Source organism: Panthera pardus, unplaced genomic scaffold (assembly GCF_024362965.1).
Source record: "Panthera pardus isolate Hobbes unplaced genomic scaffold, ASM2436296v1 HiC_scaffold_1, whole genome shotgun sequence".
In the NCBI taxonomy this organism is placed as follows: domain Eukaryota; kingdom Metazoa; phylum Chordata; class Mammalia; order Carnivora; family Felidae; genus Panthera; species Panthera pardus.
The window spans coordinates 39,573,840-39,601,601 of record NW_026526654.1 but is presented as its reverse complement, the minus strand read 5'-3'; the positions used below and the strand labels follow the sequence as shown (position 1 = coordinate 39,601,601).

General features: G+C 40.0%; 1 protein-coding gene across 3 annotated transcripts in view; it reads left to right on the top strand.

The window, feature by feature from the left end:
- SLAIN1 (SLAIN motif family member 1) overlaps nt 1-27,762 on the top strand; it is a 61,775-nt gene that overhangs the window by 19,078 nt on the left and 14,935 nt on the right. For 2 of the 3 annotated variants that reach the window (XM_019444119.2, XM_019444121.2), the window contains exons 3-5: nt 23,598-23,747; nt 24,888-25,037; nt 27,105-27,446. In XM_019444119.2, the coding sequence (XP_019299664.2) occupies nt 23,598-23,747; nt 24,888-25,037; nt 27,105-27,446 (642 nt within the window). The remainder of the gene's footprint in view (nt 1-23,597; nt 23,748-24,887; nt 25,038-27,104; nt 27,447-27,762) is intronic. The other variant, XM_019444120.2, reaches the window with a different exon arrangement.

The following is a 27,762-nucleotide window of genomic DNA, read 5'->3' as shown; positions in this document are numbered from 1 at the left end:
TTCACTTACCATTATACTCTATTCTCAACATCCATGTTGTTACAAATGATTAAAATTTCATTTTTTATGGCTGAGTAATATTCCATTCTATATATACCATATCTTCATCTATCAGTGGACACTTGGGTTGCTTCCATATGTTGGCTTTTGTAAATAATGCTACATTAAACATAATAGTACATATGTTTTCAAATTAGTGTTTTTGTGTTCTTTGGGTAAATACCTAGTTTTTACTGGAATTACTGGATAATAGGGTAATTCTATTTTTAAAGTCCTAGCCACAGCAGTCAGACAATAAAAAAGAAATAAAAGGCATCCAAATTGGTAAGGAAGAAGTAAAACTTTCACTATTTGCAGATAATATGATAGTATATATAGAAAACCCTGAAGACTCCACCAGAAAATTACTCAAACTGATTAATGGATTCAGTAAAGTCACAGGATACAAAATTAATGTACAGAAATCTGTTGTGTTTTTATACACTAATAATGAAGCAGCAGAAAGAGAAATTAAGAAAACCATCCCATTTACAGTTGGCACCAAAAATAATAAAATACCTAGGAATAAACTTAACCAAGGACCTGAAAGCCATATGCACTCCAAAAACTATAGAACATTGATGAAAGAAATTGAAAATGACATAAATAAAAGGTATTGGATTGGAAGAACCAATATTGTTAAAAGTGTCCATACTACCCAAAGCAGTCTACAGATGTACTGTAATATCCCCATCAAGATACTAACAAAATTTTTCTCAGAAGTTGAACATATAATCCTGTACTTTGTATGGAACCACAAAAGACCCCGAATAGCCAAAGCAATCTTCAAAAAGAACAAAGCTAGAGGTATCACAATACCAGATTCAAGCTATACTACAAAGCTATAGTAATTGAAACCGTATGGTACTGGCACAAAAATAGACACATAGATCAATGGAACAGAATAGAGAGTCCAGGAATAAATCCATGCTTTATGGTTAATTAATCTGTGACAGAAGAGGCAAGAATATACAATGGGGAAAAGACCACCTCTTCAATTAATGGTGTCGGGAAAACTGGACAGCTACATGCAAAAAAATCACACTGGGCTACTTTCTTACACCATACATAAAAATAAACTCAAAATGGATTGAAGAACTAAATTGTGAGACCTGAAACCATAAAATTCCTAGAAGACACAGGCAGTAATTTCTTTGACATCAGCCATAGAAAACTTTTTCTAGATTTGCCTCCTGAGGCAAGAGAAAGAAAAACCAAATTAAACTATTGGGACTACACCAAAATGAAAAGCTTTTGCACAGCAAAACAAAAACGCAGCCTACTGAATGAGAAGGTACTTGCAAATGATATCCAAAAAGAGGTGACTATCCAAAATATATAAAGAACATCTGGAACTCAACACCAAAAACCCAATTGAAATGGGCAGAGGAATGACCCCATTAAACATTTTGCTAAAGACCTACAGATATCTGGCCAACAGACACATGAAAGGTGTTCACCATCACTCTTTAGGGAAATGCAAATTAAAACCACAATGAAATATCACCTGACACCTGTCAGAATGACTAAAAATCAAAAAACAAGAAACAAGTGTTGATGAGAATGTGGAGAAAAAGGAACCCTGGTGCACTGATGATGGGAATGCAAACTGGTGCCACCACCATGGGAAACAGTATGGAGGTTCCTTGGAACATCTAGTGTGGTTTTCTAAGAGAATAGAGAGGAATTGATAGTCTTCAATATCGAAGAATTCCTACTGGCTTCCAATGAAGGGGATCCTTTGTCAATGATAGCTGATTAAAAGGTTACAGACATTATGGTTTTAACTATTCATATTGTAGCATGAATATTTAATTAGGATTATGTAAACATTCCATATTTTAGAACTTACAAGTAATTCTAACAAAGCATTTTGTTCAGACTTCATTTCTGTCTTGAGCAATCAGCATTTTCAAGTAACAAATATTATTGAGCATTTTCTTTGAGAGCAAGTTTGTTTCCTTTAATTTGAATAAAAATTGCCCAAGGACAGTGACCTTGTTTTATTGGTCACACCAGCTAAAAGGGAACAGTGATTACTGTTGCTAAAATAAATGAATTTTTGTTTATTTTGTAGAGAGAGTGAGCAGGGGAGAGGAACAGAGGGAGAGAGAATCTTAAGCAGGTTGCACGCTCCACACCGAGCCCACCATGGGGCTCAATCCCACGACCCTGGGATCATGACCTGGGCTGAAATTGAGAGTCGGATGCTCAACTGACTGAGCCACCCAGGCCACCCTGTTTAATTCTTCTTGAGCCTTATGTCACAGTTACTGCTGTTAGAATTTCAGTTTTGGTTTTGCACATTTTCAGATGGAATGGAGTCTTTGCACCACTTTCCTTACCAACCATATCATTCTTTTCTTTTCAGTGCCCTTTGAAGTATTAGTTTGCAGCCTTGTTTTACCATTCACAAGCGTGTTTATATTAAAATAGGTTTTACTTACTGCCTTTTGTTGGAAATGAGTGGTTGTACCTGCTCCCCACCCCCTCCCCGAATTTAAAGACTGTTCACTAAGACCATCTGCTGCCATGACAAGGAGGGTTGACAGATTAGATTTTTTGAAAGGGAAGTGTTGTCCCCTTTCTGCCTCACTTTTCCCGTCTCTCTCACTTGTTAACCAAGGGGTAAGTAAATGTTCTTTTCTGTTAGCCTGGGGCTTTAGATTAGATGTTGCTTTCATAATTAGAGAGCAAATATGTTGGTATTTCGTTTCTATTTCTTGACCCTGATGCTTCTGGGAAGAAAATTACTCAAAAATTAGAGACCAACTCTCTGTAGAATGTGTGGATGGGGGTCTGTAGTTATGAGGAGCCGGTGTTTCTGTGGTGGACCTTCTACCCCTCAGGCCCCTGGTCCTACATCCCTTCCTGATTCCTTCTTGGACCCTAGGAATGTAGTATGTACTGTTTTCTTGGTTGCAAGTTAGCAGTCTTCCCTGCTTAAGAAGTAAACTTCTCCGGGAGCACATCTGCGTAGGAGTTGGTCAAGCTCAGTTTCTGTGGCTGCTTCGGGTAGCGTTTCTCCCAAGGTTCTCTGTGTGGTTGCCAATGAGTTTATTTTGATTGTCACTTTGTGAAGGACCCCTGGCTCTCTTCCTGCTGCCTGCTTTCTGTCGGGGGGTCATCCTAGTCCTTCATGCTGTATCTGACAACCTCATGACCCTGGAACTAGGTAACAAAACCTGGTAAATTGTGGGAGAATGTATGGGAAGTGTTCACATTTTGTCTTGAGGTTATGAGAACAGGCTTATTAAAATCCTACCCTTCTGAAGAAAGTTTGTTTGTCTGAAGAAAATGAGGAACAGAAAGGGATGTTTTGTGTAAGTTTTATTGGGAGATAGCACCTGCATTGAGACCTTTTTCAAGATACTACTAAAAGAAATGCTTTGTCTTCACAGCTACAGTTTTGCAATTTGGTTAAACGTGTGTGTTTAAGATACAATAGGACAATTATTTTTGGTGTAAGGGTGTGAGTGTGTGTGTGTGTATACATATATGTATATGTGTATATATCCGTGTGTGTATATATATATATATGTGTGTGTATATACATATATGTATATGTGTATACACACACCCCTACAGATGACTCATATGTATCCAATGCTCCTAAATTCTCAAAGGGAACATTAATTGAGCAAGTCACTTAATATTTTAATTGAAAATTAATTAAATTGAAACTTTGATTGTAGATCCCCAAACTTATTTTCCCCTTTTCCAAACTGATCTTTTCATGCTCAAATTTCATAATTTATAAGGTCTTCTATATCAAGTAGTCCACACAGGCCGGGTACTTAAGCTTTCCCAGCATCCTCTACACGTACCTTTAATTTGTAGAGTTGTTGTAAGACAATAAGTAAAGATGTTTGTGAAGCAGACATAATAAAAGCTTAAATATTAGGTTTCTTTCCTAATACATTTGAATAATGTAAATAGCTTTTTTGGATAATGTACAGAAAGTAATGTTAAAAGTGAAAAAACTCTAATAAAAGTGATTTTATTAGAGTTAGGGGTGCCTGGGTGGCTCAGTCAGTTGAGTGTCCAGCTCTTGATTTCAGTTCAGGTCATGATCTCACGGTTCTTGTGGGATGGAGCCCTGTGTTGAGCTCTGCACTGACAGCTCAGAACCTGCTTGGGATTCTTTTTCTCCCTCTTTTTGCCCCCTCCCACTTAAAATAAATACATAGACATTTAAAAGAAAGTAATCACCAAAAGTTAAATCTTTTGGTACTTCTTAATCTACAATCTATTCGTATAAAATTAAGAAAGCCTAGAATAATATTTTCTCCCCCCCCCCCCAAAAAAAAAACATTAGACCCTGATTTGAACATACATTCTTAGACAAAACACTGTATCTTGGTTGGTTTTTCTCTGTTGAAAATGGTCCTAACAGTGTTTGTTATTTTCCATTTGGAAGTGCCTTGTTTTTGAGCATCTTTTTACTTAATTTTTAATGCATATATGCCTTCTTTCAAGTAAGGGGTATAAGAGTGTGTGTGTGTGTGTGTGTCTGATAATAGAGGGCTGCACCTCAGTTTCCTTTCGAATTGCCAGTGCTTAATAAATTGTCAAACATGTTTTATGTTCTGAATGTTTTTTTATGATTTATTAATTGGAATACATTTAAATGTCTTACATGAGCGAAGAAACTAATTGAACATTGGTGTTATAGATGGCATCCAACTAGCCAATCCAAAACAATTACACGATGGTATCATTAAAATGATGGTGTTGGGGGTAGATATTTGAGTCTGTTTTGTTTGCTGCTATAACCCTCCCAGTGCTTAGAATAGTTCCTGTCATGTTGTAGGTATTGAAGGCTAATTGTTGAGCGAATGAAGATGGTAGAAGGGTTTTTGATTTAGTAGTTGGACATAGTGCCCACTAGTGCCTCAGTGTTGCTTAATTCTGATTAAGAACATGTCACCGTCACTTGTCCCATGACTTATTTTGTAATTGGAAGTTCATACCTCTTAAAATTCCCTTCCCCTATTTTGCCCATGCCCCCCACACTCCTTCCCGAGGACAACCACCAGTTCTCTGTATTTGAGTCTGTTTCTGTGTTGTTCAGTTGTTTTGCTTTTTAGATTCCACATATAAGTGAAGTCATACAGGATTTGGCTTTCTGTGTCTTATTTCACTTAGCATAATACTCTCTGGGTCCATCCATGTTGTCTCAAATGGCAAGATTTCATTCTTTTTTATTGCTGAGTAATATCTCGTTGTGTGTACACACCTTCTGTGTCCATCTGTCTATCAGTGGACACTTAGGTTGCTTCTGTATCTTGGCTGTTGCAGATAATACTGCAATGGACATAGGGGTGCATATATATTTTTGAGTTAGTGTTTTTGTTTTCTTTGGGTAACCTGCAAGTGGAATTGCTGGACTGTATGGTACTTCTATTTTTAATTCTTTGAGGAAACTCCATGATATTTTCCAGAGTGGGTGCACCAATATTTATTCCCACCAGTAGTCACAAGGGTTCCCTTTTCTCCACATCCTCACCAACACTTGTGATTACTTTTTTTTTTCTTTGATACTAGCCAATCTGACAGGTGTGAGGTGACCTCTCATTGTTATAGTTTAATTAAGAAAAGACAGAAAGCATTTCACTTGTTTCCATGTCTTGCCTTGTAAGTGGGGACATTTCACAGATGTCACAGGCCTATTAGAAAGGTTTCAGGAAATGTTAAATGTGAAATTATTTTGGTAAATGTGAAATGCTGTGTACATACGTGGACACATTCCTGCTATGCAGTTTCTTATTCGGAATGTGAGCCAAAACATACAGGGAACCCTCTTCGTTTGGCTGTTTACACTTTATAGAAAACAAATAGCATTTTTTTTCTTTGGGAGGGGGTAGTTTTGTTTTCTCTACCTATAAATAAACATATTTTATTAGAGTTAGGATCTCAAATTGGTAAGTTTTGAGTGTAATTTAAGAATAGTAGAAAGTTAAGGAAACTTCATTAGCTTTTTTGTTTTATGCTTCTTAAGTCTATATATGTTCCATTTCTGCTTTTCTTTTTCCCCACTTCCCCCACCCTTTTAGACTGTACGTAACAAACATCTCTAGAACTTTCATGGGTAGCATGGGCTCCTGCGATATCCTAAATTGAAATAAGGCTTATCTAGAGTCGGTGGTGAGTCTGTGTCATGAGGCTGGGACGTTGAATAACCAAATAATGATAAAAGAGCTTATCTGAGTAATTTGAGATGCCCAATGTGTGGCTCACTTAATTTGGGGCCGGTTAATAAAAGCTTATCTTGCCTGGAGATACTTGAATATCCATAACTATTGAATCAGGACAGGTCACATTTGAGGAGTGTGGGTATAGTTTTCACAAATAGTGTAGCCCTACACAATTACTATCTTGGGTTGTGTTTCCTTATGAGCAATCTCTCATTTCCTCTGGGATTATATGCTAAGCAAATGTAAACAGATATTGCTTCTTTATTGAGTTTTTCTTTCATCTTCCTATGATACCAGTTCCTATTCTTGTCTCAGTTGTTATGAGGTAGTATCCCTCTCTAAATTTAGACAATGGAAAAGAAAGTTGTCGATGAATCCAGTGCTCTGAAGGTGGCCTTTTCATTTGTTGAAAGCTGCACAGATTGAACTGAGACATTAGGAAACTTATCAAGTGTCTGTCTCCTGGAATCTGTCCAGCTTCTCCTTGCCTGGCCCGAGATAGTATCTTCATCAGCTCATGTTTCCAGTCTTGAGGTGCTCTGTCAAATTGGGAACACAAAATTAAAACTTAGTCTGTGTAGTTCATTTTAGGTAAGCTTTGTAAAGGAGTCCCTTTCTCATTGGGAAAATAATCTGGAATCCTACTGAAATTTGCAGAGACAGGGTGTCTTGACATTTGCTATTTATTATTCCTGTGTGCTAGAAATTGAAGACACATTGTCATGGCTGTGGGCTTTCATCACATCTTTGCTTTGCTCAGATGTTCGGAAAAGTCCCATTGCGTTTCCTTCAGTGTTGGGAATGATGTACAGTAAGTAAGTACAGTAAGCAAATAAACAGGGATTGTGATCCTATGGAATTTGCTGTTTCTATCCCATTATATCCAGCAACATGGATGTTTCCTTTTCTTCTTTTTCCCTTATCAGTTACATGTGTTTCTCTGTGGTTTTTTGCTTTTATTTTGCGTTTCTACCACAAGAAAGTTATTAAAATAAGCAGTAGTGAAATAAGCAGCTTATGACAGTTCATGTTTGTTATAATGAATATATAACTGACATGTTATTTTCTTACCCCAAAGAGGAAAAAGTAAAACAATAGACATTCTCCCACAGTAGTTGTTTACTGCTTTTATAGTACTCTGATGATGGAATTTGCTTCTATGACAGTGAAACTTTATTTTGATAGATGTTCATGTCTATTTCTTGGGACCTCTACAGAATAGCCAGTTTAGGCAAGAATTAGTAGATTCTCCTTTTTGGAATCATGGGGCCTTGATTAGAGAGACGATTCAAATGCTTAACCATGAAATAAATGAATTGAGCACTTGCTACCTGCAAGCACAGTGCTACGTATGAGGGGTATGGTGGCAAGACGAACTCAGTACCTTGCACTGGCAACACGCAGTCTGGTATAACTGACTGCATGGATAGCAGCTCTGGTTCTTTTTTTCTTCCCTTCTCTTAAAACAGGCCTGATGGTGCTAGCGGGCCCAAGTGGAAGGGGTATGCTTTCCCAAGGATGTGACATGTTTGTTGTAAGTCAGCAAGATTTGAGCAGGTAACTCTGGCGGGGGACGGGGAGTGGCCAGACCACAGGAACAACATGTGGAAAGGTCTTGAGATGGGGTGAGACTCCAGACGTGAGAGGGAGCAGCAGACTGTTGTGGTGGGAGTGTGGTGGAGAGAAATGGAGCGGGGGGGAAACGTGAGCCTGCTGTTTGGTGATTCTGCATGAAATGAGAGGCATGCGGGGTTTTCAGGGCACTTAAGGATTCTGGACTTTGTCTTAAGATGGTTGGGAATCCTTTGGATAGTTTTCAACAAAGGAGTGACATGACTATGAAGAGGAAAGTGTCAGAGGGTTAACTGAATTGTCTTGTTTTTTGTTTGTTTTTAGTTTATTTTGAGAGCGGGAGAGCTCATGTGCATGCAAGTGGGAGAGGGGCAGAGAAAGAGGAAGAAAGAGAGAATCCCAGGCAGGCTCTGTATGTCAGTGTGGAGCCTGATGTGGGGCTTGAACTCACAAACCGTGAGATCATAACCTGAGCCAAAGTTGGACACTCAACCAGCTGATCCACTCAGGCGCCCCAACATTTTACCACTCTGAGTGAAATATGGAAACCTCACTTTCATTTAGGTATCTTATCTTCCCCCACTTTTATTTTTATCTTTTTATATTAAATATAATTTGTTATCAAATTGGTTTCCATACAACACTCAGTGTAACTTCCCCCACTTTAAATGTCATTATCAGATGGTATTATAATTTTTGTTTCAATCATCAAATATAATTTAGCAAGCCATGAGGAAAAAGATGGTCTCTTCTTTGTACCCAGAGTTCTGTTTTCATCTTGTTTTGTCTTCTTGGTGCCCCAGACCCCTTCTCTTACCATTTCCTTTCGATTTGAAGAAACTTCTTTAGCCAGTATTTGAGGGTGGCTCTGCTAGCAACAAATTCTTTGAGTTTTCCTTTGTCTGAGGCTGTTTCTCTTTCATTCCTGGTGAGTTGGTCAACCAGACCCAGAATGCCCAGCTGGCGGGCCTTTCCTTGAAAGAGGCTCTGCCGCTTCTCTGGCTTCTGTGGTTTCTGATGAGAAATCCACTGTTGCTCAAATGGGTGTTCCTCAGTAATGTTCCTGGGTAACGTGTCACTGCTCTCTGACTGCTTTCAAGATTTTTCTTTATCTTTAGTTTTCAGTAGTTTCGTATGATGTGTCTTGGCATGGATTTTTTGGAGTTTATGGTGTTCAGATTTCACTTAGTATGTTGGGCATCCCCACGACCCCCCTGCCCCCAGTTTAGTAATTCACTAAGAGCACTCACAAGACTCGGTGTATATTTGTACTCAAAGCTAGGATCTATTAAAACAAAGGGATACAAATCAAAATCAACAAAGGGAAAGGCACATGGAGCAAAGTCTGGAAGAAACCAGGTGCAAACTTCCAAGAGTCTTCAGGGTAAAACCAGATAACCTGTTCTTAAAGAAGGGAGAGAAGTCTCAGCATGGGCTTCCTACCCCTAACTGAGAAGCAAGGCGTGAGGCGACTTGAGTTGTGATGCCCACTTTAGACTGAGAAGGTTGGGGGCGGGGGCGCTGTTAGATGAACTTGTACAGCATTCCAAGGATCAAGACCTCCCTCCTTTGCACTGCTGGAGTCCTCAGCCAGTCTGCCACTGCATGTCTAGGCACCTCACGGGAAGCTTGCTTCTGGAATAATCCAGGCATTGACATAGTACCTATTGTCCATGTTTTCAGTTGGAAGCCTGTTGGGGTAATAGCTGTACTGGTACAGAAGAAAGTCATGCCAGTTACATATTCAGATTAACATAGTCCATATCCATAAATTTAGACCAGGAACCAAGTCTCATTTGCTTTTTGGGAAAACTAATAGCATGAACAAAATGAATAGATCAACTGACTTTGTAGGAAACAAAACTAAGGGAATAGAGAACTCCATTTGCTTGGATTTAAGAGAATACTACACCTTTAAACAATATTACTTGGCAAAGCAGCAGTCAAATCATTATTTTTAGTCATTTTTAATTTCTTGGAAATACTGGAATAGGGATGGACAGGGCTAAGAACCAAGCTGCTTATCCATAAGGAAATCTCCCCCCCAAAAGAGGAAGTATGAGAGCAGCTAGGGCACATGGAGGGCATGTCCCAAACCTCCAGTCTTTAACAGTTCTAGAAATTGGAACAGACAGTTGAGAGCAAGAAAGAATACAAGAAAATTTCTTTGAGCTGAAGAAAGACAACTCCCCAGCATGAACTAAGATAGATGAAAAAAGACCTAAACCCTAGACATCCTGGTTGAATTTCCAGGGTCAAAATTCTAAAAATGTTCAAAGGAAGAAACAGGTTATTTGCAGTGTCATAGGCCTCAGACATTTCATCAGGAATACTAGATGCTAGCTGAATAATGAATCTTGTCCTTTCAGTTTCAAGGAAAGGTACTTTCAAGCTATAATGTTGTACCCAGGCAAATCATAGATTTGTGGAGAATAACGAAAGAGGGTTTTAGTTCTGCAAAGATTTAGAAAATTTACTCTACACACCCTGTTTTAATGGTGGGAAAAGTACAAGGAAGAAGATCCATGAGGCCTAAAGAAGAGTGGCCGTGGAGATGACCCAGGAGAGGCCAGGAACAAGGAAAGGAGAAAATGGGTTGACTCTCAAGGCTAGTGACATTTCTCACCCAGTGCTTTGGGGCCTAGTGCCAGACAATTCCTTTCCTTTTCCTGGGGTCTTCTGACCATACCCAGCTCTCCAGTAAAGATGAATCTATCAGAACACTGAAATGCCACTTGTATGTGGTTTAACATTTGATGATGACCTTAAAATTGTCCTGATCACAGCTATCGAACAGAATGGAGATACAGTAAACCTTGACAATGTAAAAATAGGACTGTGGTGGTAGTGGAAGGGAAGAGAGAGAGTACATGGGCTAAATATCTAACCTTTTTCACTATGGGGAGTCAGATGGCAACAAGGTGAGGTTGATTTGTCTGCTTTTAGTTACACTTACAGGGATGCCTGGGTAGCTCATTCTGTTCAGTGTCGGACTCTTGATTTTGGCTCAGTTCATGATCTCATGGTTTGTGAGATTGAGCCTGCATTGATCTGTTGGGATTCTCTCTGCCCCTCCCCTGCTTGTGGGTACACACACTCTCTCAAAATAAACAAAAGAGGTTACACTTTCATAGTAGTTATATTATTGTCCCCAGCTTCTCAAACAAAACTTCTGGAAAGGGGATCTGGATGGGAAAGGGAAAGAGATACCTGTTTATACCTTTATATATATTTTAATGTTCTTCCATGTGCAGGCATTTTAGGAAAATCATGCAGCAGCTACTTCTAGGGCCGAAAAAATAAGTTTTTTTCCTTGTCAAAATTCTTAATTATGTGTATTTACTTTCTACCACCTCTCAAGTTTAGTGGGTCAGAGGCCTTTTCTGCCATGGACTATAAGCACATGCATTGTGTCCCTTACTGGAAGAAAGTATTTTAGCCCAGGAGATGCTGAAAAGGAAGGATTATCCAAATTCTGTTTCCAACACTTTTCCGTTCAGGAATGCACAGGGTTTTCTAGTAGCCTGCTGGGCCTGTGTTTCCTAACATACCAAATGGTCAAAGGCAGGAAGGTTCTTATTGGTTATCCAGTCTATCCTTTCTGAAGAGGAAACACTTTCAGACATGAGATAATCTAGACTGTTTCTTCTGGAAATTGGACTCTGTAGCATCTTCCTTAACCTACCTCATTTTTTTTTTAGGGTTTATTTATTTTGAGAGAGAGCGAGGCAGCGCGGGTGTGGGAGGGACAGAGAATCCGCACTGTCAGCACAGAGCCTGATGTGGGGCTCAAACTCACAAACCGTGAGATCATGACCTGAGCCAAGATCAAGAGTTGGATGCATAACCGACTGAGCCACCCAGTCACCCCTTAATTTACCACATTATTGCCATGTAGAACTTGGAAATTCCTCTAGCTGGCTGTCCTGGCTTGCAGGGGTGGCTGTAGTCCAACTTGAAGCAGCTGTTTAGAATCTGCATGACAATATCACATCATGGGCAGATTATTAGGTCATTCTTTTCCCTTGTTCTTTTCGGGTTAAATTAGGACTTTCTGACTCTGACAAAGGCTGACTCCTCACATTCTGTGGCCATTTTCCCTGTCCTTACATTTGATTAAAGCCACAGCAGTTAGGTCTAAGAGAAAAACAGCTTCTATAAAAGGGAATTTTTAAGCATGCCTTTGAAGTATAATTACTGTTGAAGTCAAACTTGTTTTCTAATCTCCCTTGCTAATTGGAGATGGGAAGTCTGATGATCTGTGGAGTTGCGGGGCTCATTCCGGTCTTAGATAACACTGAATTTGGTCCGTGTGTGGTTCGAGTTGGCAGCTTCAGTTCTGACCAGTGATGAAGTGGAAACAAGTTGACAGTCCAGAGGATTTCTCCTTTCCAACCCACATTTTTCAGTTTTTAGACCATGGTCCTGGTTAGAGAAGATTCACAGGAAGATCCAGGAGTGGCAATGAGAGAAGAGCATTCAGCCTGTGGTCTTGAGACTGGTTAAAGGCTGAGACAGTAGAAAAGCCTGATGCTTTAATGATGATGACTAGACACTTTAACCAGCAAGTCTCACTTTGCTAGTAAGACCTAGGAAACATTTGATGTATTAAATTCAAGATGAAGAATAATTATAAAAGACAGACAATGGAATAAATGTTGTTAAATAATACTCTGTAGTGAAGTTTTATAACTCTCATTCAAAAATTAAACATTTATCTTCCAATCCTTGCAGGTATACAACACCCTAGTTACTTTTAAACCTAATATAAAACTTTTTTTTGGGGGGTGGGGTTGGGAGAGAGAGTGCACGCACACATGCACGTCCATGGGAGAAGGGCAAAGGGACGGGGGGAGAGAGAATCTTAGGCTTCACGCCCAGTGTGGAGCCCAATGCCAGGCTCGATCTCATGACTGGGAGATCATGACCTGAGCCGAAACCAAGAGTTGGACACTTAACTGACTGAGCCACCCTGGCGCCCTGTTTAAACTTAATACTGGGGCGCCTGGGTGGCTCAGTCGGTTAGGCATCCGGCTTCGGCTCAGGTCATGATCTCACGGTCCATGAGTTCAAGCCTCGCGTCGGGCTCTGTGCTGACAGCTCAGAGCCTGGAGCCTGTTTCAGATTCTGTGTCTCCCTCTCTCTCTGCCCCTCCCCTGTTCATGCTCTGTCTCTCTCTGTCTCAAAAATAAATAAACGTTAAAAAAAAAAAATTTTAAACTTAATACTAATGTTGAAAGTGACTTTCTTGATTAGCTCTAGGTATTATTTATATGGGTAAATGACCTCTTTAGCTAGACGTTTCTGAAAGATGGTATATATATCATGTTTTTGTAAGTTACTACATTTTGAATACAAATGGAAGTTTAAATACTGAGTATCACAGTGTTCTTGGGCTGTATGTTTATATAAATATAACAAACATGTATATTAAACCTATATAACAAATATGCATATATGTTATATATGTTAAGCATATGTAATAAATATGTATATATATATATATTAGCCTATCACAAACACATGTTTATAAACATGAATATGTGTTAACATGTAACAAAAATGTTATATTGACATATAGCAAGTAAATATATGTATACTATGTGTATGGGTACATATACCATGGTTACTGATTTGAAAATGTTTCATTTGTCATCATAGGTTGAATGAACTAGCACTGTGGGAAAGATTCAAATTAACCTGGTAGGTTTTTCTACCTATAATTTGAAGAATGAGGGTCTTGGGGACTACAACTAACTTGCCCTGAATAAACAATCACCAGGAATACCAATCAGGGAGGGATGTCTACTACTTCTGTAGCCCTTCTCCTTGTAGGAATACACTGGCAAATGCATACTGCTTGAATCCTCTTTACTTTGCGTGTGTCTGGGAAAGAACTTAAGAACACCTGTTTCAAAGAAGCAGCAGGACTTCCCGGTCCCGTGTGCTCATTCATCAGGCCATGGAGAGCTGTGGAGAAATTAATGCTTTTCAAGTTTACCCAATAAACCTAGAGGATCAGATAAGCTGCAAGCCATATGTACCTACCCCAGGGGGCTTGCTCAGGTTGGGGCCGAGTCAGCAGTGCCTGCTTAATGTGAACGTAAGGCCCTTTGGAAATCTTGTATTTCAGTCTGGTCAGAGTTGATGAGAGAACCAGTAAAATACTGTCTTTACCCAGGTTCCTGAGTCCCTTTAAGTTTAGTGCAGACATGGGAGTGCATCTACATGTAAGCGTTCTATAGGCTCTCGCCTGTAGGTATGGACAAATATAATCTGATCACCTGGGAAATTTATAGCTGAGGCGATGGTTCGTGAAAATAGAGTGGTGGTGTTTGGGTTTAGGTCAAAATGCTGCGGTCTGGATAAAATTTCCTGCCACCATAAGGGAGAATAGCAAGCTTTAGAAGAGGAGGTGTCTCCTATCCATTCACTGATCTTAGACCACTCTGTCACTGGTGTTTGTGAAGGGCCATGCATGGGATTCCTCTGATTGTTTGGCTTAGTATTGAGGCCTGTCCACCTGTTGTATGAAGAAGGAATAAAAACAGAGGATTGAGAGTTTATCTCCCCTTTCCCTTACTTTGCAGGACTCTGTGGTTAAAAAAACACCGTTATTTAAGAGTCAGAGACATGACCTTAGCAGCCCGTGGTTTTGAAGAAACCATACTTGTTAGAATGTGGCATTTGGGACATATGCTTCCTCTGAGATAGTCTTTGGATACAGAAGTGAGTGCCGTTGACCTACCCTGATCAAATCGTTGAATGTTCAAGGTTTAGTACTTTGCCTCTGAGTTGAAAGACTGAGTCTGTAAAGTTGTCTAGATAAGGAGACGTAATGCAGAAAGCATGCTCATCATTTTGACAAGACATGTTAAAATGCCCGAGAATTGGGAAGAGTAAAAGGGCAGATTTCTGCACTCTTCCTTTCTAGCTTCTAGAACATTTCCCCTCTGGGTTTAGAGAACGATTTTGCTACAACTTGCTTTAACTTTTCAGCACTCTTCTAAAAAAAAAAAAATTGCTTCAGTGTGTGCATGCATGCCACAAGCTTTTGTCCAGTGCTTGCCCTGTTTGTTATCGTCCCACAAACACACCTAAATGTGGGAACCCTGCAAAAGCAAGATGCTACATGATTTGCTCCATTTGAGAACTAGCATGTGGCAGGATGGAGACTGGAATTCTGGTATCTAGATTCTTAGTCCAGGGTCCTTTTAGTCTTTTGCTGATCTTTATTATAATATGTTATGAAAAATTACAGTAAGGAGGTACACTGTTGGCCATCATTGTTATATCACATCACGTGACATACCCTTATGATGCAGTTCTAATCCTGTGCGTTCTCCAGAGTGAGTATTGTTAAACTGGTATGTCTGTTACCCTGGGGGTTGGCAAATTGTGGCCTTGTCTGGCCTTCAACCTGTTTTTGTATGGCCCAGGAGATAAAAAGCGGCTCACATTTTTAAATGGTTGGAAAAAATAAAAATTCATGACCTATAATTTTTGTGAAATTCAACTCTCTGTATATATAAATAAAGTTATATCAGTGCATAGTCCCATTCATTCATTTACGTGTTGCCTGTGGCTGCTATATAATGCTATGATGGTGGAATTAAGAAGTTGCAATGGAGACTATATGGCCAGCAAAACCTAAAATATTTACTAGTTGGCCCTTTGTAGAAAACATTGGCCAACGCCTGTGTGAGCCTGTTGCCATGATCCCTGAGTTTCACTGGTATTGAATACAGCCATCTAGCCCTTCATTTTATTCCCTTTACCAAGGTCTTACCAAAGATCTCTAAAATTCCCCAATGACACATAGCCTGCAGTCACTAAGGTGGTCAACTCTCTAAACCTAAACCTCTAGGACATAAATGCCTTTACAGAAACATAAAACATTTGCTAATATCTTCAAATAGTTTTTTAGGCTCCCTTATTGTTACAGAGTCACCTAGGCAATTACTTTGACTTCTCCCCATGGGGGCCACACCATCACTACTACACTGGTCTTTTACTCCAGACTCTGCCTTCTGAGCATATTTATTGCCTTCTAATTTACAGATAACGGAGGCCAATATCGCATTCTCTGTATCCTCACTAGCTTTGCCTTCTAGTTGCATAGGAAGAAATAACTCTCCCTTTTCTAAGGCTGTTCCCTCTACCTTACCTCTCTGTCACATTCCTTCTGATCTCCAGGACCTCAGTTCAGTGCATTCCCCTTTTCTGTAGACTCTTGTTTTCTCCACTGGTTCTGTTCTCATTCTATCAGTATGTAGGTCTCCCTTATCCTAAAGAACTATCCTGCCTTGAGTTTCATGCTCTGCAAACCTACAACCCTATTTCTCTTATTTTTATAGCCTGATCTCTCTAGGAAGAGTTATTTCTTCTTCCTCATCTTACATCTGCTTGACCTATTAAAACAGGTTTCCGTTCTAGCTCCTCTGTTGAATCTGCTCTCTTCGGTGGCCCAGTTGTCCAGCCAGTTGCCGTTTCTTAGTCATCATCCCATAGTAACTTCTGCGTCCATGTTGCAACCCTTCATTATCTTTACTGTTTTTGGTCTCTGCTCATCCCTGAACTCTGCAGCCTTTCCCAGTCTTTGTTACTGAGTCTCCCTTTATCCACTTGTAAATGTTCCTGAAGTCACTTCTCTTTTCCTTGTGTACCTTCTTCTTGGGTGATTTTATTCATGCCTGTGGCCTCATAACACCTACTTGTTGATGTGCCCCTTTTTTTCTCTAGCTGCTTTCCTGAACTCTCCACCCCTTAGTGGGCACCAGCACGTAGGTATGTCCTATAACCATCTCAAATTCAGCTGCTTTTTTCCTTTCATTTAAGCATGCTTATCTTATGTTCCCTGTCTTAGTGGATGGCATCAGTGTATTAGAAACTATGGCATTAGCTTTGGCCGCCTCCTTTTCTCCACTCCCTGTATTCATTGGGTCACCAGACATCTCCTCTTTAGCTCAGATGTGGCTTATTTAAAATATTTTCATCAAATGTTCTGCTGAGACTTTAGTTTGATCCCTTGTGATGACTCACCAACTCTGCTGTGAAACCTTCTAACTGGTCTTCCAGTCCTCGCTCCCTGCCCTAATTGTCCACCATCTGTATGGCCATTTGTGCCGTCTTCATAACATACATATCTGACCAGGCCTTTCTCCTCCTCAGTCAAAACACAAATTGAATATTAAAGCACGTCCTCCTAATGACAGTGTGGAACCTGCCACCACCCATCCTCCAGCCCTAGCTCTTCTTCCGCGTCCCCGTGCTTCAGTCCTAACAACATGTACCCTTCCTTGACCGTGCACTGCTTCTTCCTGCTTCCGTGGCTTCACATAAGTTATTTCTGTCTGGAATGGGAATGGCCTCGGACCCTGTAGGATAACCTCTTCAACCTTCAAGGGCCATGTTAAATATAATCTCTCCTGGTGAATGAAATCTTTGGACTCCCTTGGAAAGTTAATCATGGTCTTTGTGAGTGTACTTCACAGTGCCTTTTTTCCACTTACTGTATCACATTATATGCATATCTTGCCTGCCTTCTACGCTAGCTGGTCTTCAGAAATTGGAGTGGGAAGGAAAGAGGGCAATAATCATATTTTATTCATCTCCGTATCTGCAGCATCTGGTACTTTATAGTCCCATGGTGGGTGCCTGCTCAAATGAATAGAGAAATGAATTTTAAAAAGCAGGTGGGAGCATCAGGGCCAGATTTCTGAGAACGACTGTGGAGCAGGGAAATAACTATGTGCTGTGTGTGTCTTTGAAAGATATTTGCGTCACTACTCAAGACTGACCTTTAATGTTTTTTGTTTTGTTTTGTTTTTATCTCTTGGTAAATTTTGAATGAAGGAACGACTCTGGCTGTGCTCTATAAATGTAGGGTGTCTGCATAATGCTAGAGCATGCCACTTTATTTTTGGCTCACGGGGTACACAGGGTCTTGCCTGTGAAGATTTAAATGATAGTTGACCAGTTTCTCAGGGAAGATCCTGGGTTAGGGAATGATGGAGAATATAAATTTGGGTATCTGAGAAGAGCCACAAGCGAGGAGATACAAAATTATAAGTTATTTAGAAATCAGTTCTGTGAATTTTAATACAACAGATCTAAAATTTGCTTTTAATGAGTTTTCATCAGACTTATTAAAAGCTGAAGAAGTAAAACACTCACAGGGGCTGCTTTAGACTGATTTCTTAACATGTGGTCCTTCTGTCTTTCAAAGCAATGGTCCTGGATCACCTGCTTTGTGTGAGAGATGGATAAGAGAACGTGGCAAATTAGACCGAGCCAGCCTCTGCAGGCTGCAGTTTTGCCTTTGACAGTCTTATTCGTCAGTGAGAAAGGGGAAAGAAGATGGAAGGTAGGGAAGATCAGGGCTTATTTTCTAGAATAACTTCCCCCTATATCTTAGTCTGTTCACGCTACTATGAAACAAAATCCCACAGAGGAGGTGGGCAGCACTTTACTGCTCACAGTTCTGGAGACTGGATGTCTGAGACCAGGTGCCAGCATGCACAGGCATGGGGGGCCCTCTGCCAGGTTGCAGATTTCTTGTGCTCTCATGTTGTGGAAGGGGCTCAGGAGCTTTTTGGAGCCTCTTTTATAAGGCACTGCTCCAGTTCATGAGGGTTTTATTCTCATGACTTAAGCTTCTCCCAGTGGCCCCACCTATAATGCCTTCATGTTTGGGGGTTAGCACTTCAGCATGTATTTTGGGGGACACAAACATTCAGACCATGGTACCCGGATTAGAAATGTGGCTGTACTGTTAGAAGCTACTAGAAAGAGTAAGAGCACTGCCCTCCAGGACTTCCTCACCCAACTCAGATGCTGCACTATTGGAGGTAGCATTTATAGAAATTCTACTAAACCCTCTTTTAGCTGTTTTATGAATAGTTTCTTTTTTTTTTAATTTTTGTTAATGTTTATTCATTTTTGAGAGAGAGACAGAATGCGAGTGGGTTAGGGGCAGAGAGAGAGGGAGACACAGGATCTGAAGCAGGCTCCAGGTTCTGAGCTGTCAGCACAGAGCCCGACGCGGGGCTCGAACTCACGAGCTGTGAGATCATGACCCGAGCTGAAGCCAGATGCTCAACCGACTGAGCCACCCAGGCGCCCCAACAGTTCCTTTGATTGTAAGAGATGGTAGCATTTCAAGAATTTGAGTAAGCTTTGTCACCTTCTTGTAAGACTTCCTGCCAACTAGTGTCCTTGGCACGACCCTTCACTTTAACATTGCAACCTAGCATGGCAGGGCCTAGCTCACCCTAGGCAGGGACTCCTGTTAAATCTTGATGTGTCAATCACCCGATCATAGGCCCTAGTCATTAGTAATATAAAGTCATTTAGGTGGAAACCAGAAGAGTCACACACACAAAGTTCAACAACTTAGTGGCTATTAGGAAGTATTAATGAGTTGTGCTCCTACAGGTATATTTCTTCATTGAGCCTTTATCCAGCTGGGCTGAAATGTCTAAACTAACTTTTGTCTTCAAAGATACTGTGTATATTAAGTTATAGTTAATAAAGTTTAAGAAATTGGGCAAAACCATTTAGATGTTAAGGTAGGAATGGTAAAATGGTTTGAAATAAGGAAATGTTAGTAAACTCACCAAGATTTTGACTGCATTGCACTTTGATTTTATACTGTGTGCCAGACATTGTGTTCAGTACTGAACTGGCTATCTCTGTGATGAGAAGAAAATGTGAAAATAATTGTTTCTAGAAGATGTCCTAGCACTGCTTTATTTTTGAACTCGTTTAGCTTCATGGAGTTACTGATCTTTTGAGGATGATCACTGAGCTTCTCATTAGATCAGTTACTCTTTTTCCTTTCATGTGAATTACTGCTTTCTTAAATTTGATTTTGATTATATGCAGAGACCTACATGTTTAACAAAAATTTGAATATTTGCTGTATTTGTTATGAATCTAGGCAAGGCATAGAAGGAATGTCATTGGGGCTGGAAACTTATTTGTTAATAATTCTCAGTTTGGAGAATTAAAGAAATTTAGATTCTTAAACCTATCCCATCATCTGCCCTTTGTGATTTTTCTTGTTATTGTCATCACTGGAACATTTATCAAATTAAGTTTTTTCTGGGGTGGGGGGGTTGTTATACTTAATGATTTCCAAAAAATGGCTTCAGAGGTGCCTAGGTGGCTCAGTTGGTTGAATGTTTGGATGTCGATTTCAGCTCATGTCATAATCTCAGGGTTGTGGGATCAAGCCCAGAGCCTTGGGCTCTGTGTTGAGTGTGCAGCCTGCTTAAGGTTCTCTCTCTCTCCCTTTGCCCCTCTCCCCTGCTCGTGTGAGCTCTGCCTTTCTCTTAAAAACAAAAACAAACACAAAACAAAAATAGCTTCACAGATCTGTAATTTACTTTTTCAGTCTGGCAACTTTGAAGATGTACCGAAAATAATTGACCACTTTTGATTTTTGTAGAAAGATGAGGGTTCAGTCCATACCTTAGTACCTAATCACATTTATTTCCATAGAAGATGCTTGTTAGATCAGGGAGGCAACATAGAAGGTTTTGCAGTACAGGTGTGTTAGCAAGGAAGTTCAGAAACACTAGAGGTGGGTAGGAGGGCATGGCAGTGGGGAAGGGTCCTGTGAGATGATCCGGAGTGCCTTCTAGATCATGTGTGCCATGAAAAGCCACCGCAGTACTAGTATCTGACTAACACAGCTTTGGTCATGACGTTTAGGGTGGGCTTGCCAGGGACGGTGATGGCGGCTACAGGTTGTTTGAGGAGTAGATGACATTCATCTGGTGCGAGGTGGTGAGCATCCTGGTCAAGGAAATTGCAGTAGGACTACAGAGAGCATGTGGGAAGGAGTGTCCTGGGAGGCTGTCCAAATTAAGGTATTTAGGAAGGAAAACCTTCAGCGTGTCCTGGTGTTTGGGCCCAGCTCTGTTATATCTAGGGCTTGGAATAGAACAAGCAGATACATAGTCCCAAGCCTCATCCCAAGTTTGAGAAGCCCTCTACTTACTGGTAGTACTTTGCAGTAGAGTGTAAGGAAACATAACTGTTGTTCAGAACTTTGTTTCCCATTTTCTTCTTTAGCAATGCCATCTTACTCCTTTTTTAGGGTCATTTCAATCATCCCTGAGCCTCTCAAAAAACATCCTCATATGAAAAATCCATTAAATTAATTGACTGAAAAAGATAAAATTGCCCTTTAGAAGGTTGTTTTGTTTTATTCGCTATAGAAATGCTTTCTGGGGCACCTGGCTGGCTCAGTTGGTAGAGCATATGACTCTTGATCTTGGAGTTGTGAGTTCAAGCCCTACGTTGGGGAGTAGAATTTTACTCACAAAATATTAGCAAAAAAATAAAAATGCTTCCTGTTACAATTCCTACAATTCTTCAGCTACATAGTGAAGAATAAGTAGGATGTGATGGCTTCCTGTCCTTTCCCCTCTCCTCCTCCGCCACAGCCTCGGGTACTAGTCTAATGTTGTTGTTTTGTTAGCTTGCCCCACGATAATTCTCCTCCCTCCTCTTAAAAGCCTCCATGCCAAAGGACAATGTAGAGCATTCTTTCTTGCAATAGATGCTAATTGTGTTCTTAGTCAGGATCTTGCTGTCATTGCCACAATCACTGTACCATTGTGCTGGGAGGCTGGGTCACAGTAGTTATTGTGCAGAGTAGTGAATGCTGTTTACTTGGGATGCATTGTCGCTTGCATCTGTGGGTGAGAACACGCAGTTACTGTAATTTGCCTGGCAAGTGATCAGACATCATCTGTTAAGCAAGTTAGCAGTCACAAAGAGCTATTGATCTTTTTTTTTTTTTTTAATATAGAATTTTAATGAGAAACTTTGAGTCCTAGAGATTAAAGGTGCAGGAGTGGCTACCTTGGGTGTGTTGCATACCAAGCTCTACTTTGCAGTGTATTTGGGAATCAGGTTTGTGTGTCTAGAAGTTACAGGACGGGGAATGGCAGCCTCGTGGGTCTCTGCTCTGGCTGAGCTTGAGAAGAGCTCGCCCTTAATTACAGGTTGGGTAAGTGAGGTGACTGCTGTCAGTCAGGAGTGACGCTCTGCTGCAGGGTCCCCTTCTGGACACTGGTGAATTCTGAAAAGTGTGATCCTTGTGCAGGCGGCTGCTTTCCTCTTTCACTTGCAGGAGGAAGAGCTGTTTTGCATGTAATTGTTGGAATGGGGCGGTACTTACCTCCACAACTCTTGCTGAGATAAGAGGAAACATTTTGCTCTTTGAAATAACCTTAGTGATATTTTGCAAGGCTCTTAAGTATCCCCATTTTGGAGCAGATTATTTTCTTGACTCCCACACCCCATCGTTTCTGTCCCTTCAACTGCACTGCCCAGTTTGAAGTGCTCCTCAGCCATCCGCTGGCTCATTAGTGGTGCTCATTAAGAGTGGTCTGGGGGGGTGGGGCGCCTGGTAGATCAGTCATTGAGCGTCAGACTTCATGATCTCACGGTTCCTGAGTTGGAGCCCCATGTCGGGCTCTGTGCTGACAGCTCAGAGCCTGGAGCCTGCTTCGGATTCTTTGTCTCCCTCTCTCTCTGCCCCTTCCCTGCTCTCGCTCTCTCTCTCTCTCAAAAATAAACATTAAAAAAAAAAAGAGTGATCTGGGGATGCGAGTCAGGCAGTCCTTTTCATACTTGCTGCTTCAGGTTTGGTGAGATTTCCAGCAAATACAGTCCAACTAACTGCTTTATGTGAAGTTTAACCTCCTCTGTATTTCTTATCTGTTCCCTCCTGCCCTGCTTATTATTATTAGTCCATGTCTAAGTGATTGCTTTTTAGAAGAATGGATTTTGCTTAGCAAAGTAATCCGTATGCTTTGAAGGAAGACTATGTGATGTTTGGTGTGACTTACTCAAGTTTTTACAGTTTTAAGGTCTTTTGCATGATCCCAAGAACTCGGAAATAGCAGGGGTTGGCATTTTGGGCCGAGGGAGATACGTTAATTCTGTCAGGTGAAGCAGTGTATGAAGAATTAGATCATTTGCCCGTTGTAGGTAAAATTCCTTGTTGTTCCTTAAAGTACTAAATTAATAGTATATATAATCCTACCTTTAAATGTTACATAAGTAATACATGTTCAATACAAAAAATTTGGAAAATGTTTTTTATTAAAAAAATCCAACAAGTTGCCAGTTCATCTCTACACCTTCCATCAAAAATAGCTGTCATTAAATTTTGTATCCTTCTCCTGCGATTTTGTATTGTTTTTCCATAATCCTTGGTTTGGACGCAGGGCCGTTAAGAAATGCAGTAGTTCCTTTAAGTTTGTGTCCTGTAAGCCAAGAACAGGTTTCCTTAAATATTTTTTGATCAACATTTTCCATATTAAATGGGTTGAAAATGAACCTTAGGAAAAAATATGGAACTGTGTATAGGTAACAGTAACATTCCCCACAGTTTTTAAGCTTGAGCTTTTTTGGACACTGAACATTTATATTATTACAAAAGACTTAAATCCTTGTGTAGAAATAGGAAATAGAAAGCATTTCTAATGTAGAAATTCAAAACAGGTTTTCATTATTACACAGGTATATTGGCTTTAATCAAGCTGATTCCTAGTTCTTAAATGAAGGTATCAGTAGGACTGTAATTCACAAATTGCCTGTTTTTAAATATTTTCACCTTCGATATGTGGAAGTCATTTAAGTTATCCTTATGAAAAGTTGCTTTGCCTTTTCATTTTTTTTTTAACCTCTCCCCTTTCTCCTTCTGACAAATAAGCATCTGCTTCCGGATAGCTAACTGCTGCTGTTTATTTTCTGCTTCTGTGACAGCTAGCCGATGGCGGAGTCTCTTCTCTTCAAATGTCTCCCTGGCTTTTCCTTATAGTCCTGTTGCAAGACTCAGCCCTTATAGCAATGGCATTAATACTCCCAGCTTCTCTAAAACCTCAAATAAAGCAATACTAACACCTGAAAGAACAGGTAATATTTCAACTTCTTGACCAGCTGCTTGCTTTATCATTCAGTCACCAAAAACAGCTTACCTGTCCTCTCTTACTGAAAAGTTGAGGGTGATCTTGTGACACAGATTGTGTGCTGCACACTTACTTTGGGTACCGAGAAGGCTAGCCTTCCTTTGTGCTTGAGCACCATTGGTGTGCTCTCAAGTGTGTGCAACAGGCAGTTTTCCTGGTTAGCAAAACTATACGTATATGGCTAGATTTCCAAATGCCTAGTGTGCCTTTAAAATTAAATGTCAAACACAACTCAAGTGTTTTTTATTATGACTCAGGAATGTAAACCTTGTATGTCTTAATTTTTAAAATTTTATTTTTTCTGGTAGCTTTTTATTAAGCCAGGGCTCCACAGGAAAAAAAAATAGCCACAGTAGCTTCTTGTGAGATGAAATTCTCACCATTTCCTTATTTGTCTCAGCATTGGTGTGATTCCATTCCTACAGTTTTTCTCCCTTTGGGGCCTTTCTTCCTTCGTTCTTTTACCCAAGCCATTGCTTTTTTACTTTTGTGGGTGACTTCCCATCTCCTGGGAGTACTGTACCCTCTGTTATTGAGATTTTATATATGCTTCTGTGTATACATGTGAGCCTTTTACACGTGATGTTCTTATTCATTCATAGCTCTATTTGTACCTGTTTGAAAAACGGACCAGATTATAGTTTAATCTTAAAATTTATAATCCGTTACTACTAGAGAGAAGCATATCTGATTATTAATCAAAAGTGAACATGGAACTAAGTATTCTTCTATAATGTCTTCAGATATATACTTACCTAATGGGATGCAGATTTCAGCACTAGTGATATATATACATTTTGATGTGGTAAAACCATAATTCAATCTGCCCTCTTAACAGTTTTTTTGGTGTATAGTGCAGAGTGATTTTTTTTAATTGTGAAAATTGAACCTGAAAAAATATATGTGAATCATGAACACGTGAAGGACGTGCATATTGTCTCGCCATTGAATGGTTACGTGTTGGTCACCCTTCAGTGTCATTATGAAAATAGGAAGAAAATTGCTGACTTGATACAGGAATTGCAAAGCATTATGTAAATATCAGTTCTTCAGACCAAATGATAAACCTGTTTCCTTTGTTTTTCAGGTTACACATCCAGGGGCTCCCCTCTCAGTCCCCAGTCCTCTATAGACAGTGAGCTGAGTACTTCAGAATTGGAAGATGATTCTATCTCCATGGGATATAAGTTACAGGATCTCACTGATGTCCAGATCATGGCTCGTCTCCAAGAAGAAAGTATGTTCTCTTTAAAGTAGGAAACTTCTTAAATTAGAGTCTTCTACTTGAAATGTGAGGGGATAGGGAGGCTTAGGCATTTCTCCCAAGGTAATGGGTAAACATTAGATTCTTTTTCTCATGCCTACCCTACCTTGTAGATGGGTCAGTTAATGCCCCTCAGGCTTTCATGGGCATCATAAGTTGTTAGGACATACTCTGGTCAAAATACATGAATATAAAGACATCACTGGTACAGTTACTATGGAAACCGTTTGTTGGCTTCTTAAAAAACAAACAAACATGCAATTCCCATAGACCCCAGCAAGTTGCAGTCTTGGGCACCTGTCCTAGAACAGTGGAAATTTTTGTTCACATAAAAACTTATACATGAATGTTTGTAGCAGCTTTATTTGTAACAGCCCCAAACTGGAATGAACTCAGATGTCCTTCAAGAGGTGAATGGTTAATCAGGCTTCGGTGCTCCCATACCAGGGAGTACTACTCAGCAGTAAGAGGGAGTGGACTGTTGATGCAGGCAGCATCTTGGATGAATCTCCCAGGAATTCTCCTGAGTGAAAAAAGATCTCAAGAGATTTCATTCTGTGTAATTCCATTTATATAACATTTTGGAGTGAGAAAATTTTACAGTTGATGAGGGTTAGAGACAGGGTGTGGGATCTCAGGAAGGAGGGGGACGTGGTTATAAAAGGGCAACACAAGGGATTTTCGTGTTTTGTGGATTTTTGGAACTGTTTAGTATTTTGACACTGATGGTGAATATTTGATCATACAGGTGATAACATTGTACGGAACTTAATACTTCCATATATATGGGTAAAACTGAAAATATCTAAATAAGTTGGGTTTGTATCACAATATCCTGGTTGTCATATTGTTTTATAATTTTGCAAAATGCTACCATTGGGGGACACTGGGCAAAGTGCACAAGGGATCTCTCGGTGTTCTTTCTTAGAACTGCGTGTGAGTCTATAGTTATCTTAATATAAACTCAATTAAAATCCATTGACAAGCTTCTCAGGGTAAATATAAACAGAAGAGATCATTAGCGATGGGACAATGTATCAGTGGCTCTGCAGGAAAGTTAACAAATCTAGAAGTGAACTACCGCAAGGTATTAAAGGCACAATAAGATGTAGATTACAGAACTGGGCTAGGCTTGGTTTGGAGTTTTATCTTTTCAGGTCAACATAAGTAGAAACAGCCAAGTATCATTTCATTCAAGCACAACAACTTCCTGTTTTCAAAATTAGTCAAGGCTACTATGAGAAACATGGTAATGCTTATGGAGAGTTTGATAAGATCCATTCAGAGGGAGAAAGTGATTGTTTTATGTTGTTATTTAGGAATAATAAAATAACAGTAACGCTTTCTGAAAATATATGACTAGACAATTAATGTGAATTTCAGAAGTTAGTCAGGGAGGGACTACTTTAAAAAAATTGTGGTATTGACTGTGAGATGAAAGAAATAGCTAGAAACTTCCAGGTTGACTATTTTTAGTGGGTTTCATTTAGGATAACCCAAAACTATTGAAGAGTTAAAGTGTCTGTGTGCTTTGAAAAAGATAGTATTAGTAACAAATAGAACAGAGAGGTGACCTTGTTAGAAAATATTGGTACCCCAGGTTTTGAACTTTGCTTTGACTTTGAAAACTGGGGTGGGGAGCAGGAGGAATACCCCCTGGACAGAGATTGGATTATTTGAATTGTCTAACTTATAACATACTATTTGTAATGATGATGAATAGCTTTTCCTGAGTATCTCTCCAGATTTCTTAAGGGATCATTTGGGGAAATTGACAGACACTGATTGATGAACTGCAGCAGTGTATTTCTTCTTCATTGGAATTGGGGCAATTTTTTTGTACAACAGGATAGTCTAATCTTAGACATCTATTTGGTAGGTAAATGTATCTGTTTTCTTGGGACGTAACAAACTATGAACAAGATAATGGCCTTCATTTGAATTATTTGACAGAAATTTTCTTCTGATGCTTAACTGCAACTTAATTTTTGCTGGATTGAGGTGTCTCATGAGGTGATACTGTTTCTTGTTCTGTCATAGGTCTCAGGCAAGATTATGCGTCCACTTCAGCATCTGTGTCCAGACATAGTTCCAGTGTGTCACTGAATTCAGGAAAAAAAGGGACATGTAGTGATCAAGAATATGATCGATTCAGTCTGGAGGACGAGGAAGAATTTGACCATTTGCCACCACCTCAGCCTCGTCTTCCAAGGTGTTCGCCTTTCCAAAGAGGAATTCCCCATTCACAGACTTTCTCCAGCATTCGGGATTGTAGGAGGAGCCCCAGTTCCCAGTATTTTCCTTCAAATAATTACCAGCAACAACAGTATTATTCACCTCAAGCCCAAACTCCAGATCAGCAACCAAATAGGACCAATGGAGGTAGGTTATATGTGTCCTTTGGTATTTAGTGTGCTTTGATCTTTCATATAGGGCCAAGAAATGGTTTTAATGTCAGTATAAATAATTGCTAAATGTTTCCCAGATTTATTAAGTATATCTTCAAGAACTTACCAGTATGGTCTGAGTTGAAATCTAAAATTGACCAGTTTCTGATCACGTGTCCCAGACTGACAGACTTACAGCTTCAAGAAAACCACCACGATGTGGCCAGCACAGGATGAGTCATGCATATGGGGCATCTTTATGTGGTTGCTAGTTCAGAGGCAGGACGGGCAGGTGGTGCTGGCTGAGTTCA